Below are 16,974 nucleotides of genomic sequence, written 5' to 3'. Positions count from 1 at the left end.
TGTTTTCCTCCAGGTGTTAACGACAGTTTTGGCTTCTCCGGGCCTACTTCATGCTTTTGCTTACTTTCATGGACTGCTAACAAGCACTTGGTGGTTCTGCCTGTCTCTGCTACTTCTTAAAGAATATTCCTACACAGTGTTGTTTTTGTTTGACCCTAGTGCTTCACTCATGCTAGACAAGTGTTCTACCACTGAGCTATACTTACAAATAGCTTTCTCCCTAGACAGGGTCTTGCTAATTACCCAGACTGGCCTCCAGCTTACTTTGTAGTTCACCCAGGTCTTAAACTTACAATTCACCTGCTTCAGCCTCCAAGTGGCTGGGTTGACAGACCTGCCTACCAGTCCTAGCTTCTCCAATGCTTTGATAAAGAAAAATAAGTTGCAGGTAATTACATTGACACTAACGATAGAAAAGAACACAGTGTAGTGTGTGTGTGTGTGTGCGCGCGCATGTCCACATGCATGCTGTTTCAGATCTCAGGGTGTGACTGTCACAGCTCTTGCTTCTTAGTTCAATTTGATTGTTAAGACATACATAGATGCTTTGAATAAAGTGTGAAAGTGGCTACTTCAGGTAGCTAAGAAGGTACTACAGGAAAGATGAACTCACCTGGCTTAGAAGAGAAAGGTGTGAGCTTCTTAGAAGAGATGTGAATTGATGGCAGAAAGACTGAAGTGTTTTATAACTGCAAGCTTATGAAACAGTATGCAGAAATTAAAAATATCTCCTTTTAATGAGGAGAGTATTTGGATGCGTATTAGTCAAGAGTTTTGTCACAGTGACGAGACACCAGGAAAGTCAACATGAAATAGATGAGGTTTATTCTGTCTGGGTTCAGAGGTTCCAACATGTCACAGCAGCACTGCTTTGAGCCTGGGGTGAGATTGTACTTCCTTCACAGTGACCAAAAAAGCAAAGAGAAAGAAGGGGCCAGGGTCTCACTCTTCAAGGCCACACCTCCACTGATCTAACTTTCTTCAACTAAGCTCTACCTCCTAGAGACCCCTCCGCCTCTTAGAGCACCACTGGCTACAGTCAGCCTTCAACACACTGTTCCACATTCCTTCCATGTGTGCATGTTTGTTCAGCAATGTCTCATGTTATTCAGACTGGTGACTGGACATGGCTGAAAGAGTTTTATCAGAGACTGATCGATCAGAAGTGGCAGAGGAAGAAGAAAAGCAAGGAGCACTGGTACCAGAAGGCCATTCTTTCCAAGTTCCTGTACTACAGGTACCTGGCCGCTGTTTATTGTTATCTTAAGAAAATGACACTCTCGCCTAACAGTTACTAAGTTTGAATAGAGTTAAAATTAGCAACTCAAGTTTTGCTTCTGTGGTTTTGTTAACATTTGTTTTATTGTGTTTCTTACAGGCAGGTGTATGCTTGGTTATAGAATCTAGTTTATATAAGATGTAGGCTGTAGCATAGATGTGATCATTTTTCCCCTCCATTTCTGATTTGACCAGCATCAATGGTGATGGAGCTGCTCAGCCTGTCCCATCTTCAGCAGAACAGCAAGAACCCTCTAGTTCCGATCAGACGCATGATTCTGAAGGGGCTTCCTGGCCTGCACCCTTTGAAATGCCTCCCTCAGTCTCCGAAGATCCCAGTGCTTCCAGTCAGGTTAGTTGGTCCTTGGATGTTGGGTCTGTGACCTCGCTAGGGAAGCAGAGCCTTACTAAAACAACAGGTGGCAAACAAGGGCGAGGGGTATTTCATCAGCCTCATCTCACAGTTAGGAAAAATGTGCTTTTTAGTTTTCCACAGTAGACTTCCCTAGAGTTAACATGTTGGTTAAATAAAACTTTTACCCAGAATATTTTAAAGTAGCCAACTGATTTTTTTTCTCTTAAAATTTAATACTATTGAATAGCCATAAGGTATATTTTTAACTCTAGATTTGTAGTAAGTACTTGTCACACATTGAGATGATAAGTGTGCCTATGTTTTAGACTATTCAGCCTAAAATAGATGGTGTTCCTGACATTGGCCCTACACATTATGTGAAGGTTTTAGAAAGGAAGAAATAGACTTATCTCCTTTGTCTCATGTTCTTGGTTTCTTATTTACGTATTCATTTTTGATATTTTATTTATTTTTATCTTATGTGTATGGGTATTTGCCTGCCTGCATGTCTGAGCATGCCTGGTGCCTACAGAGACCACAAGAGAGTCCCCTGGAATTGGAGTTACTATCAGTTGTGAGCTGCCATGTTCACCCTGGGAGTTGAACCCAGGTCCTCTGGGAGGGCAGCAGTGTCTAACCCACTGAGCCATCTCTCCAGCCCCTTGTTATTTATTTTTAACTCACCTTGTCTGCCATAGGATGAAATAGCACTGGATGTTAAATCGTGGCATTTCTATTTTGGGGAAAATATACAAATAAGCCTAAAGAAATAAAAGTAAAGCTTTTAGCTTGGTAAATTATGCTTGTGTCTTACTGTGTATTTTCGTGTACTGAGCGTGATTCAACCAGATTGACTCAGTCTTTAAACATTATAGAGTTATAAAAAAATTAACATATTTAACTTGATTTTATAAAAAAAAATACATTGACTAGCTTGATTTTAGTTTTAGGGGTTTAAAACAGAGAAGACATTCTATAAAGGTATATAAATGAATTTGAGGGCTTTTTCCCCAAAGAGAAAACATAAAGACAGAAGTACTTACTGTGCAGGCCACTTAGAGGTTACATCAAGAAGTGATGGCTTGGGCCAGGTATTGTGGTGCACGCCTTTAATCCCAGCACTGGGAGGCAGAGGCAGGTGGATCACTGTGAGTTCGAGGCCAGCCTGGTCTACAAAGCAAGTCTAGGATAGCTAAGGCTACACAGGAGAAATCCTGTCTCGGGGGTGGGAGTGGGGAACAAGAATCAATGGCTTATCAATCTGTATTCATTACATGTTTTATTGCATGTGGCTATATATAGCCAAAGGATTTCTTAAAACTCATTTGATAGTAGCTAGAGTAATGGCTTGGTTGGTAAATTTACACATTGTTGTGTGGAGGATCTGAGTTCCAGTCTTGCACCCACATTGGGAGGCTCACAACTATTTTAAATCCAGCTCCAGGAGAGCTCGTGTCTTCCTCTTGATAGAAGAATGTGGCTTTGTGAAATCAGCAGCATGCACATGTGTGCATCTTAAGGCCAAAGACAGAGCATCAATATTAAAAGTTTAAAGTAGAGTTTCTTAGTGACAGCTACCTACTGGCTGCAAAACTGGATAATATACTGTGTTTACCCAACACCTAGATGTCTTTCTAAATGTATTGCAGACTGTGAAGAACGAAAGGATAATCAGGGCTATAAAGACAGAAAAAAAGAAAATTGTAATATTAAATAAATTGGAGAGTATTGGATTAAACAGAGGAGGAGGTAGATTTTTTCCCCCCTATTCTAATACTACTTAAAATATTGGGTTGGTTTTGTTAGTATTTTAGGACAGTGGTGGGAATGATGTTCAATAGATATTAATCTTCAAAAGTAAGTGTACGGCAGCAGCACTGGCTGGAAAGTTTCCTCTGGGTCTCCAGGGTTTAGGATTCTGTGAAGCTCACACAGGACACGCTCAACTGGAGACTGTTGGTGCTAAAGTATTTTAAACTGTGGCTGAGGTGCTGGGTGTTTCCATTCAGTAGAGTATTCTGGGCTTCCAGAGAGTGGTAGTCAAACTTACCAAAAAACAAGAAGTGAAGTCTGAGTCTTAATCCATCTCATTTAAGATATGAATATGATTAGCTTGCAGCAACTGGGAAATCAGAGGTAAACAAGCCACGTCCTTGAGTGATGAGCTCCGTGAGTTGTACTGGCTAATTGACACAGCTAGATCGGGTGTGTGTTCTGGTGTGGGTGATACTCTGTAAGCATGGGTCAACTTTAAGACGTGTTGGCAGCATAGTCACTCCTTATCTTGCACTTTCCACAGGGCAGGGAGCCTCTTGAGCCCTCATGCATAGTGGGGCATGTGGCTTCAGCACCCAAAGAGCAAAACCTTACTACTTTGTTCAATGACGGGGAGAACAGTCAGGTATGCTATCCATGTGCCCACCCGAGACAACTAGTCCCCAGTCCACTTCACTTGGAAACTAGTCTCAGTTGGATTGATAGAGAGTAGCTCCATTTGGCCCTCAATATTGCTTTGTAAACATCTCTCTGTCTTACAGCTCTTGGGAATTGACCTTGTCTCCTTCGCTTCTTCTTTCCTGGTGTTTCTTTGCATCATGGGGGAAAATTGTGATCTCTTGTTGTTATACATCTTTCCTATTTTAAATTAAAGGGTCTTAAAAATGATTTCGTCAGGAATATTCTGTGGACTTTTGAAGATATCCATATGCTGGTTGGCTCTAACATGCCTATATTTGGTGGAGGCAGATATCCAGCAGTTAGCTTACGTCTCAGGTAAGCCATCTGTGCCCCCATGTGCCTTTTTTTTTTTTAACAAGCTTCCTTTAAAGTAAAATATCTCATTTGCTCTTCTCTGGCTGTCGGGTGTCTCTTTCCCAATCTTTTCTTCCTTCCTCCTCCTGCCAATGAAAATAGCTGCAGTAAGAAAGGACGCAGATGCTGACAGCCCAGTAGTCAAGTGTTCATTCTGATCCTGACTGAAAGACCAAACCAGATATCTGTGGACCTGGCCTAGTCTTATGTTTGAGGCTCCAATTAGTGAAAAGACAAGAGTTTATTTAATTGCTTGGGGTGGTTGACCAGCTTCCCCTTAAGTAATTGTCAACATTTCTTAATGCTCCATGCACAGTAGTGTCAGTTCTGACTTGGGTGTTATTTTTATGTGGTCACTGCTTCCTTGGTATGTGTGAGGAGCGTGCAGGGAGCTCACAGTCATATCGTCATGTGACCTTCTATTCGTACTGAGAACTTACCAATGCCTGTTAGTCAGAGTTTTTAGACAGAATTTAGATATCACAACCACTGGACTATGTGTCTGGGTCTTCAGATCAGAAAATTATATATGTATATATACACACATACATACATACATATATACATACATGTATTGCAGCCTCCATCCAAGGAGAATAGAGTAAGATATTTAAATGGGAAAATTCATCTAAGATGACTCATTATGGGATGTTTTTCTTGAGGCAAATAACACTAGAAATGTACATTTTCAGGGACAACAACAAACCAATTAATGTGTTGACTGGAATCGACTATTGGCTGGATAACTTGATATGCAATGTACCAGAGCTTGTGATGTGCTTTCATGTAAATGGGATTGTACAGGTAAGACACAGAATGGCAGAGAGAACTTCACAATTTTTAAGACCCTAAATAGGAAGGTGTGTCTTTGGCCAGGAAGATAGGTATGAATAAACTGAAATTCCAGTGTTTTTATAGTTAAGATGATAAGAGCAAAATTTTAGATGTTTCAAGAGTACCATTACAGGTAGGTTGTAACTACCGCTGAAATCTATAGCGTTAATGTCAAGCACCCATGGTGACTAACTCAGAGTGAGTGTATGGCGGACACATTTCTTTGTTTTGCAAACATCTCCGTTTATACAAAGCTCTCAGAAAATGCCACAGAAATATTGCATCTGGCAGAGATTTTTCTTTCCATCATCATATCTATCCTGAGGCTATGTCCAAATCACCTAAGGGTTTTTAAACAACTGTATGTGTGGATGCCAGTATTCTAGGACTAGTGTGCCAACTTTATTTTCAAGAAGCTTTGTACATAATTCTAATTTGCAGCCTTACTTGAGAACTGTAGTGAGGTGTTCATGGCAGATGGAAGGCAGAAAGGGGGAAGTATTAATGATGGGACTGGAGGGAGAGTGGGGGATCCCAGGACTAGGACAGTGATACAGTTTGTGGAGATGGGGACATTGATTTGTTTCATACTGAGGAAAGGATAAAAGTGCCTAGTGAGTATCCTCAAGGTGCAGTTGCTAGGGGTGCTGGGGCTAGAGAAGGAGTTGTCTGTCGTTTGATCTGGATGGTTGCTGGTAGGTTTCCTCGTCAAGGACACTATTAAGTCACACATTGCAGTTCCTACACAGACCTGAAATTGAGGGGATAGCACAATGTGAAATGCTGGAAAAGGAGAGGGCCATGCCGAGGACTACAGATGAACATAGACGTGTAAGGCACAGCCTTGTTTGATGTTAGGAATGCCTAATCTTATATGTACATTAGAAAGTGGGCTAAGAGATGTTTAGGGCAGTTTGCACAAACTAGGAAAACATGGAGGTACTAGTAGTAGTAGTTAGCTGGGTTTTAGGTTGGAGTAGCAGAGTACTTGCTTAAGGTGTGAGGCTCTTAGCATTATCCCCAGCAGTGCAGGAAAGCCCATAATATACAGCAGTAGTGCTGCCCATACAGCCTTTTTTCTGCTGCCACTTCTGCCCACTGTGGTTCATCCCTGCAAAGGAACACTTTCCAGGTCCAGGGGAAACATCTGGAGTGATGGTATACCCTGACCTAATGACACTTATGTCTGGAGAAAGGAAGGGGCCAGAAGAGTGAGTGAGTGAGTGTGTGTGCATGCGTGCACAAGCTTGGTAGGTAAAGTCTACCTTCATTTATCTTCCTGGTTGTAAATATCAGGTGGTGAAGAGTGCGTGTTCTGTCTGCTGAGGTAGGAGAGAAATGAAATGAGGCCTCTCCTGAGTCTGTAGATAAAGGATCACTCATAGAGAATAACACTAGTGATCCCCTGTGAGCAATGGAAGACCCTCAGCCCCCTTTGCCATTTGAAACAGGAAAAGATTGAAAAACATTGGTTTTTTTATTTACATTCAGAATTTTAGACACACCAAGATAGGAAAGATTATTTTTTTACAAGGTTGCCAAATACAAATAGCCTAAACACTATAAATGTAACATTAATATAATTCCTGATTTTATGTAGTTCTTCATGCTGTGTGTAGTTTATATATGTATAATGATATAAATGTTTATATAAAAAATTAAAATTATATTTAAGAATTCATAAAATAAAAATGTAAGCCACAGCACCCAGATTTTTTTTCTTTATTTTTTTAATTTACAGGTTACATAAGCCATTTCATGCGAATATAATGTATTTTTAGTATGCTGTACTATCTTTTTAATAAAATATAAATTCCATTTAAATAAAAAAGAAAAACATTGGTTTAAACTGTATGCTATGTAAGTTTCTACTTAGGACTTGCCTATTTGGTTTTTAACAATAAGTAGCTAATGTCTTAAGGTCTTCTAAGCTGCATTCATTATGTTTTACAGAAATATGAAATGATAAAGACAGAAGAAATCCCCAATTTGGAAAACTCTAATTTTTCTACTAAAGTTATAAAAGACATTGCACAAAATATCTTATCATTTCTAAAATCTAATTGTACCAAAGAAGGGCATACCTACTGGCTATTTAAAGGTAAGCAAATTCTTGCGTGGACAGTAGTGGCTTGGGTGAGGGCTGGCATGAGGTGGAGTGTTTCTCTTTTCAGCAAGTGGCAGTGATATTGTGAAGCTCTACGACCTCACAACTCTCTGTGAAGAAACTGAAGACAAGTACCAGAACCCGTTCACAATGCCAGTGGCCATCCTCTTATACAAGTGAGTGCTCAACTCGGGCATCAGCACAACTTGGTGGCACTTAGAAAGGTGAGGGAGAAGCATCACCAGTTCCAGGCCCACCTGGGCCACTTAGCAAGACCCTTTCCAGAAACAGAAGTTTAAGATAAGGAAGAAGTCCCACTAAGTTAAAGCTTTTAAATACTTTAAAGGTTCCCATAGTGACAAAATACATCTTAGGGTGGGACTGGCTTGTTGGTTAGTATGTGGGACAAAGAAATACACACTGACACATTATACTAAATCATGTTCGGCTTTGCTATGAAAGCTTAGTGGTGGCAGGCGGTTAAGCTATGCAGCATTGGGTACATCTTTGTGTCAGTTATTCCATTTCAAGGATACAAGATGAACCTCTGTTGCATCCTGCGGGGGAAGCTACGTGGGTAATAAAACTTTACATGCTTTTCTTTCAGGGTTGCTTGTAACATGATGATGAAGAAAAATCAAAACAAGAAACACTATGGGACTATAAGAACATTGCTTCTCAACTGTGTTAAGTTGCTGGACAAAAGCAGACATCCTCAAGTAAGATTGCCATGTTTAATGAGTGAGCCAGTCCTGGTGTACTGGTAGAGCATTATTGCAGTGGCACCTGGTCAGACCCTTTCTCTGTCCTGGGTCCCTCTAACTGCATGTAGCTAAACACTATGGATGTGTGGAATCTGAATTGAGGCATCTGCCAGTATAAAATACTCATGGAATTTTAAAATAGAAATTTGTGTGTTGAATATTTGGTGGATGTGTAATTAAATGTATTTAATTGTTTGCTAGATTTCACATCCTCATGACCACTAAAAATTTAAAATTCCATGTGTGGCTCCGTTAACACTCTTTGGACAGCTCTGTTTAGTGATGAGCACTCATGTAATCTTAGTAGAGTATGCATTTTTCCTTTGCTTTCTCACAGTTAGGTCTTTTAAAGGGTTTATTATAGAAACAAGATTTGTCAGTAAGGGAGGCCTGCATTCCATACTTAGCTTTTCTCCTCTTGTGTATCTTTAGTTTCTCCCTTATAGCCATAGGTTATATAGTAATTGTTAGTTGCCTATTAAAGATCAATAGTCACAGTTTATAGAGAGACAGTCCCTTGGGATGAGATGGATTGTGTTAGTACTTTATTTATGACACTTTGCACATGAAAGCTTGTCTCCAGTGGAGTAGGAGAAGGGCTTAGAGTACACGTAATTTTCTAGAAGGAAAGAAAGCAGAGCACACCCAGGATATTTGTAGTTTTCATTGGGAATTGTTCTTTGTGTGGTATCTGTTGTGGAAACAACTTAGCTTTAGACTTCCCCATAAGACTTTTTCAGTGTGGTGAGGCAGCTTCTGTCTTTACATGTAATTATTTTTCTTTCTTTCTTCCTTTTTTTCTTCTTCTTTTTTTGATAAGATTATTGCTTCAGCCAACTACATGCTTTCAGAGCTTTTCCAGTTGGATGAGCCTAAGAAGGAAGAAAATTCAGACTCCCCTTTAAATGAGAATTCTGATGAAAGCTACAGTGAGGAGGAAGAGGAGATGCCTGATAGTGATGAAAATGGCTCCTACAGTACCAGCTGTGACCCAGCAGATGATAACAAGGCAGTGGCGATAATTAAGTCTGTTGGAGAACTGTCTGTACCAGAAAAATACAAGTCAATTCATCAAATCAGAGTAAGCATGCTTTATTTGTATTTATGTTGTTAGCCTTCAAAACATGGTGTCATTATTTGTGAGTTCTAGAACTCGACTTTAGAAACCACACAGTGAAGTAAAATTCTCTGGAATAACCAACCCACAATATGTAAAGCCATGGTGAACAGATGTGCTGACCAGGCATCCGTGTGTTACCAGTGCTTGTTTCTGTGGTCTTCGTCTGCCGTGGTTGGGGCCAGGTGGACCGAAGCAGCTTCATCCTCTTAGGTCTGTGTCTTGGTTGGTAACAGTGGACTTTCCTATGCACTGCCTTCCTATGTTTAGATACAAGTCAGCCATAAGACATCTGGCTGCTCCTTGACTAAAATACACTTCTATTTATACATTTGAGATGGCAGCCATATAGCCAAGTATCTTTTGAAAGCATAGCTTTCTTTTACTCTAAGTTGTTGCCTGGTTTTTCTGACCTTTTTTTCACTCCCTCCTTTTCTTTTCCATAAAGAGAAGCATCAGAGTCACCCAAGGTCCTGTGCTGTTGCTTCTGCTTAGAACATGCTTCTCCTGATGTATTTTTCATAGCTGCCTTTTTCTAGGCCTATCTCTTGACTAAATAGTGCCGCCCTCTCCAGGAGACCTTCCCTGACCACTTTGGCCAAACCTTACTGTTTTTATCTCTCTTGGAGCCTGTCTGTACCTGATAGCCTTGTACTGTGTGTTTCCTGTCTTCACCAAAGTGTATGCTTCTATCTAGGACATGTATGTAGTGTGTGCTTACAAAGAAGCCATTACCTGTCTATCAAATCTCAGTTTACATTCAGCTTGAGCCCCACCTTTTTCTAGTTAAATGAGTGATTACTACACTTCTGTGTACTAGGGAAACTGCAGTGTAAAAGAGCCTTGGACTCAGGACAGTTGGATGATTTAAGGATGGCATGGAGTGTTAAGACTCTTTACCAGTGTCGGAGGCACACAGAAGAGTGTGGTTATCCTCACAGGAACATGTCTTAGCTTTGCCTGAGCTGTGTTGAATGACTTAGGAGTTAGTGTGTGGGCTCCTGGGTCTCTACCCCACTCACTTTGACCTCTGACAATCCTGAGTCATATGAGTGGGTTTTCCTGTGAAATCTAGTATGATTACTGTTTCTCAGGAATCAGTAAAATGAAATGCCTTTGCATTTAATACCACTTAGTAGTTTGAGGCTATTAACTGGTTTTGTTCCTTAATTAAGCAAATAAATTATAGAAAGAGGCCTTGGGTAATGGGTGGTACTTGTTAACCTGCTGCTAAATTGATGGTGTTGCTGTAGCAGTGTGCTACTGTCAGTGCTAATAGAAGTAAAGCTGGCTGTTTGCTTTGCTGTGTATTCATCTAAAGCATTACTACTTTTATACTTTCTTTTTTATCAAATAGAATTATTAGAACTTTAGGTGTTGAGCTGCACAGATCCTGTAAGGTCTTTTTTAGATAAGATTTTAAACAGTGCTGAAAACATTTGTATTAGATACCTCACCAACTTCAATACGAAGCACCTTTCTAAATTACTACTTTGCAGAGTTGTAATAATTTTTGGGCAATGAGAGCCACCTGCTTTGTTGTAGTGGTAGCATGCTGGTAACTTGTCAATGTTTGTCTCTGAAGCCCAGTTGTGCGTTTCCAGTTTGCCATGACACGGAAGAGCGCTGTCGGCTCGTCCTTAGCTATGTGCTGGAGGTAAGTCTAGGTTTGCTCCTCATTGATAGACAGTCTGTGCTTACTTGCAAGTAGCACATGTTTGTTGGTGTCTTAATGCTCTGAATGATGCGCTGCTGTGGTTTTATTTTCTTCTTCTAAAGCGAAAACCAAATCAGTTTTCCCCAAATCTTTCAGATTGCATGTAGTTCTGAGTATCTGAGATAGAAATTCTGCTGTGTGCTTAAGTGTTGGTTGATGACTAGTGAATAGCAGATCTTTCTCTGTTTCAGAAGGGAATAAAGGTGTGTGTGTTTTGTTTTTGTTTTTGTTTTGTTTTTTACTTTTTAAAGGGTTTAAAATCTGTAGATAGCAGCATCAAGAAAGAAAGTGACCTCCCAGCAGCTGACCCCAGCACTCCTATCCCCTTAAAATATGAAGATGAATCTACAAGGGGTGCACCCGAGGGGCTGGAGAAGCAGATGGCTTTGTTTCTGGACAAAAGTAAGTTGATTGATGCAGATAATGTCTTCAGTAGAGTACTATGCTGTCCCACAGCCAGGAAGGCTTGTGTCAAGGCACTTGCTAGAAAGGACTGAGACAAAAGAAGCCATGGAAGTGGGAAGTCAGGGTAGCCTTTCCTGGAAGGATAATTTTGAGATTCTGTAGCCTTCTGCCCGACAGAGTTTTAGGGAACTGCTGCCCTTAGTAAATGGGTGGAGTATTTTAAGAGCAAAGAATTGAGAACCAACCTACTCACTTAAAACTTTGGCTCTAGCTGGGCGTGGTGGCAAACGCCTTTAATCCCAGCACTCAGGAGGCAGAGGCAGGTGGATCGCTGTGAGTTTGAGGCCAGCCTGTGCTACAAAGACAGTTCCAGGACAGCCAGGGCTATTACACTGAGAAACTATATTTTAAAAACCAAACCAAACCCAACAACAAGACCGTTGCCTCTGAAGCACTCCGTCTGTCTCTACACGGCTGAGCTGCCTTTTCCTTTCCAGCTGCAGACATTGGCAGCAGCTTCTTTAGAGACTCACTAAGAAAATGATGTGCTTAGAGCTGTGCGCATGATGCGCATCTACAGGAGACGGCTGCTATTGTGCCGTAGTTGAATGAGCTATAAATAGCTTTTAAAATGTCTGAAGGTACTTCGAGATCATCCCTCACAAGACCATGTGGACTTGGAAATAAAAATCTTGTTTCTTATTTTAATATAAGTTGTATTTCCCTTTCTAGTTATACTGTGTTAGTCAGTTCCAGTTTGGGTTTTTATTTGGATTTTGAAATTTTTTTTCTTTTTAAAATTTTATATGTTATGAGTGTTTTCCATATACATATGTCAGTGTACCACATGCATGCAGTGCCCGCAGAGGCCAGAAGAAGGCATTGGATCCTCGGTAATGAGTTACAGATGTGAGCCACCATGTGGGTGCTGGGAGCAGAGCTCAGGTCTTTTGGAAGAGTAGCCAGTGCTCTTAACCTCTGAGCCATCATTCCCAGCTCTAGCTTTTTTGATTTTCTTTAATGATTTGAAAGTCTGTTTGTTTTGGGAGTGGGGTTTGTTACTGTTGGTTTTTGTTGTTGTTTGTTTGTTTGTTGTTTTTGTTTATGTGTTTTGAAGTAATACAAATGTAGAAATGGCAGGGGTTGAGGGGATAAATTTCTTTCTCCAGTGCTTATATGATGCTTCTTGTATTAAAGCCTCATTCTGCGTGCACAGAGAGCCACACCAGGACTTCATTCTTGTCTAAAATGTCTTCTCTTGTCCCTATTCCCTGTTAAAAACCCTTCTCCAATGCTGGTTGGTGGCTCACTTGGGAGGCTGAGGCAGAATTGCCACAAGTTCAGTGGCAGCTTGGACTATAGAGTGAGACTCAAGAAAAAGGAAAGTGGGAATATGGCACCCTTACAAAACACTAATGCACACAACATTTTTAAAAAACAAGAAAAAAAGTATCAGTCTTGTTCAGGTTCATGTTGTCCACTTTGCTGTCCCGTGTCACCAGTGCGTCTTGTGAGAATGCTAAAACCAGCCTTTTCCTGTTCTCCTGTGTGAAACGGCTCTGGATACACACGCAGCTGTGGGCAAGACCTTCATTGTTCTTCTGTGGTTTCCCATGGTGCCTCACATGCATAAAATGCTTATGGCAGAAAAAGATAGACAAAGGCATAACCCAGGCCATCATAGGTCATAGCAACAAAATACCTTCAAAAATTATGTATGGCATTAATAAAGAAATGATCTCAGAAAAGGAGAGAGAAGTTAAGCCATGTTCTTCATTTTGATCATATCAGTGTAGTAGAGGATTCTGGGGTACATTGTATGCTAGCAAGGTAGTCCTTTAACTTTGTGTCACTATTTTCTGTGTCTGGTACCATGGTTGGCATAACAATGATCATCTAACAGAGTGAAGAGGTAACAAGGCTGGACTTCAGTTTTTGTGTTGGGGTTTCACTGGGGCAGGGTTGCCATTCTGTAACCCAAGCTGGCCTCAAACATAGGCTCTTGAGTGCTAGTGTTCAGATATGAGTCACTACACCTGACATCTTGAGTGTTCTTGATAGAGGAAATGGTAAAGTACAGTGGGGAATCAGGAAGAACAAACGTTTTTGCAGGCAACGGGTAGGAAATGGCTTTGGCGGGAGGGTAGTGGGGTAGGAGCCAGGAAACATAGTGGAAAACAGCTTAGCATGTGGGCTTCGCGATGTATATTGCATGGTAGTCTGATGCAGAAATTGGAGACAGCTGACAGGTGTCACTTGAGGGTTGAAAGTGGCAGTGATGGACAGCAGGGAATCTGAAGACCCACACAGGTGTGTCATAGCACTGCTGCTTTCTTCTCCTGCCCTGAGTAGAAGAGCCTAGTGTCTACCACTCTCAGCTTGACAGTAGCACCTCGTCAGAAATGTTTTAACTGGTGGGTTTTTGTTTTTGTTTGCTTTTTGTTTTTCCTTTTTTTTTTTTAATTGAGACTTAGATTCAGACAAACTGTGATGTTTCTCCCTATTACAGTGGGCTCCCTTCAGAAGGGCAATTGTTCTGGGCAGTCTGGAATGACCCCTGGTTCTTGGCAGCATAAAATGAAACTTCAGCTAATTCTCAAGTCATCAAAGGCCTACTACATTTTGTCTGATGCTGCCATGAGTCTTCAGAAGTATGGAAGAGCATTGCGATACATTAAGCTAGCTCTACAGAGCCACGGTAAGCCACCGTAATGGAGTATGTCCAAAAGGCCCCAGAGGGAGGGAAACATCTTGAGTCACAGTGAACCTTCACTTCTCTTCCTTAAAACATCTGATTTTAAAGCAGCACCTTCCAGTATGTTGTATTTTAATTGTTGCAGTGTTGTAACATCTTGCTGTGAAGTGTGCAAAGCCCTGTGTCACCTGATGTGGACAGTGGCTTTCATGGCACAGAGCTTTGGCTGGTGACAGCCTCTTCACATTCACCATGAGTATCAGTTCTGACATCCTTGTGGGCTCTCCCTCTCACCATTGTCCAAACAGATACTTACTGCTGCCTCTGCACCAACATGCTTTCTGAAGTGCTGCTGTTTCTTTCTCAATATCTGACACTCTGCGGTGACATCCAACTCATGCTGGCCCAGAATGCAAATAACAGAGCAGCACACCTTGAGGAATTTAATTACCAAACAAAAGAAGACCAAGAGATCCTCCACAGTCTCCACAGAGAATCCAGCTGCCAGGGTATGCGGACACTGTTCACAGTGGGGTTATTTACCCAGCTCATGAATATTTAAATATGCTCCAAATGTGTCAGGAACTTTTGGTTAACTGTTTCATGATTCCTTTTCAAGTTTGAAAACAGAGCACGGCTGACTGTGGTGGTATACTCCTTTAATTCCCATTAAGGGGATACAGGCAGGCAGATCGCTATGAGTTCAGAGCCAGCCTGGTCTACATAATTAGTTCCAGGACAGCTAGGAATACATGATGAGACCATGCCTCAGAAACAGAAATAAATTGAGTATGATTATATGTGCTTGTATCAAATAATTCTCAAATACTTTACAAGTATTAATTAAAGCTAACATTTTGAATACAGTTGTGTTTCGTTTATACACTCTTGGTGAGATTTTTATAGAAACACATCTAGGTAACTTTGCAAGCCAGAGTTTTGGTGAAAGTGGGTTAAGTACCTTCTGAATGAGCCCAAGAAGCTAAGAGAAAGTTAGCTTCTACCCATATGCTGTTATCATCTGTTCTGAAGGGAGATGGTGGTTTAACCACAGGAGCAGGCTCCTCAGCCCAGAGCAGCCATGTGAACACTGCAATAGCGTGTAAGTGTCAGTCTTAGTTGGATAATTGCAACTAGTGTAGATACTAGAAGAGAGAGCTGTATCATTTCCCAGTATCTTTATTTCTTCTCTTTCTTAATGATCATTTTACTTTAATAGCCACAGTGCGAAAATCCTTGAAGATTTTACTTCTCCCTTCATAGTGATTTCATTTAAAATATTTTGTGATGTCTCCTATGCATTGGTGATTCAGAACAGGGTTGTTCTGCCAAGAGATCACATCCAAATACCTTCTAGGTCTGTGTGATCTGGCTGGAATATAAACATGCCTTTAATCCAGGAGACAGAGGCAAACGAATCTGGGTTCAAGACCAGCCTGGTATAGAGCAAGTATCAGGTAAAGAAAAGCTTAGGTCCGGGCGTGGTGGTACATGCCTTTAATCCCAAAGGAAGGTAAAGTTAGTTTGTAGAAGGAAGCACCCATGTTTGAAAGTGATGTCTAATTGAGTGGCAGAAAAGGTAACAAATCAGCAAATATTTGGCAGAATAGGATACAGTTTCTCAGAGGACGACGTTCTACAAAGACAATAATAGAGAGGTGCGTTTCAGAGAGAGAACTCAGGTGAAGACTGAATGAGCCAGAAAACGAGAAGAAAGAGCAGATTACTGAGTTAGTTTAAGACCTAGCAGATTAATTCTGGGCTGAGAGAGAAGCCAGGTTAAGTAAGTCAACTATGAGACAGAACAGCTGAGTTGAACCAGCCAGCCTGAGTTCAGAAAGAACAAGTAAGGGTGAGCTTATAAGGCTAAAACATTCTAAGGCTAGAAGCTTCCAGGACTAGACCTAGGTTAGTAGGTGGAGGCACTAAGTCTTAGATATGACAGCTGAGCCAGGAGAATAAAATTACTTTTACATTTGGTGTCACAACAGGAGTACCACTGATACCCCCAGGCATTAGATGTGGTGCCATGCCTAGTCTAGCATCACATAGCAGCCTCTTCAGTGGCTTAGGCTTGGTGTGTGCTCTGTCTCAGGAGCTGGTCCCACCAGTCCAAACAAAACAAGAAGCAAAGCTGCATAACTGTAGTAAAGACCTTTGGCCTTTGGTTTGTACAAGTAGACTGAGAAAATCTGAGTGGTAGAAATATTTGGTATTTATAGACAGAAAAATTTTTTTTAATCAAACATGAATATTATAGGAAAATGCCATTTTATTAATAGACATTTTTACTGTGACATTTAAATTTTTTGTTGTATAGATGTATTTATACTGTATTGCACTTTCTTTTTAACTTAAAATGTCATGCACTGCAGGTATTAAGGAGAAAGGAGGAGAAAGTGCTCGTGTTGATATTTCCTTTTTTTTTTCTTTTCAAGGATTTGCGTGGGCAACAGATCTTTCTACAGACTTAGAAAGTCAACTTTCAGTTAGTTGTAAATGTTATGAGGCTGCTAATGAAATCTTGCAATTTAGTGACTTAAAGAGTCAGAATCCAGAGCACTATGTACAAGTGTTGAAGAGAATGGGAAATATTAGGAATGAAATCGGCGTGTTTTACATGAATCAGGCTGCTGCGCTGCAGGGCGAGCGAGTAGGTGAGTGTCCCGTGAGTCCCCCTCTTCATGCCTGTTGTCCTGCAGAATCAGGCGCGCTGATTGTGGGTGAAGCAAAGAACTGGCACCTGAGGGCGTGTAACTGTAAGGTTCTCTACTGAGAATTGTTTGTTTCAGGACAGAGTTCCTCTGTGTAACCCTGGCTGTCCTGGACTCAGTTTGTAGACCAGGGTGGCCTCTAACTCACAGAGATCCACCTGCCTCTGCCTCCCCAAG

General features: G+C 41.0%; 1 protein-coding gene across 2 annotated transcripts in view; it reads left to right on the top strand.

Moving 5' to 3' along the window:
* EDRF1 (erythroid differentiation regulatory factor 1) overlaps positions 1-16,974 on the top strand; it is a 36,231-nt gene that overhangs the window by 5,957 nt on the left and 13,300 nt on the right. For both annotated transcript variants that reach the window (XM_084766940.1, XM_084766939.1), the window contains exons 5-18: positions 1,113-1,237; positions 1,474-1,630; positions 3,933-4,034; positions 4,284-4,405; positions 5,137-5,248; positions 7,232-7,379; positions 7,453-7,561; positions 7,993-8,104; positions 8,970-9,230; positions 10,852-10,923; positions 11,235-11,385; positions 13,898-14,086; positions 14,392-14,592; positions 16,522-16,740. In XM_084766940.1, coding sequence (XP_084623066.1) covers positions 1,113-1,237; positions 1,474-1,630; positions 3,933-4,034; positions 4,284-4,405; positions 5,137-5,248; positions 7,232-7,379; positions 7,453-7,561; positions 7,993-8,104; positions 8,970-9,230; positions 10,852-10,923; positions 11,235-11,385; positions 13,898-14,086; positions 14,392-14,592; positions 16,522-16,740 — 2,080 coding nt within the window. The remainder of the gene's footprint in view (positions 1-1,112; positions 1,238-1,473; positions 1,631-3,932; positions 4,035-4,283; positions 4,406-5,136; positions 5,249-7,231; positions 7,380-7,452; positions 7,562-7,992; positions 8,105-8,969; positions 9,231-10,851; positions 10,924-11,234; positions 11,386-13,897; positions 14,087-14,391; positions 14,593-16,521; positions 16,741-16,974) is intronic.

The sequence above is a fragment of the Acomys minous genome (assembly GCF_964271855.1).
Source record: "Acomys minous genome assembly, chromosome: 2".
NCBI lineage: Eukaryota > Metazoa > Chordata > Mammalia > Rodentia > Muridae > Acomys > Acomys minous.
Note: the sequence above shows the minus strand (reverse complement) of the source record. Positions and strands in the feature narration are given on the sequence as shown.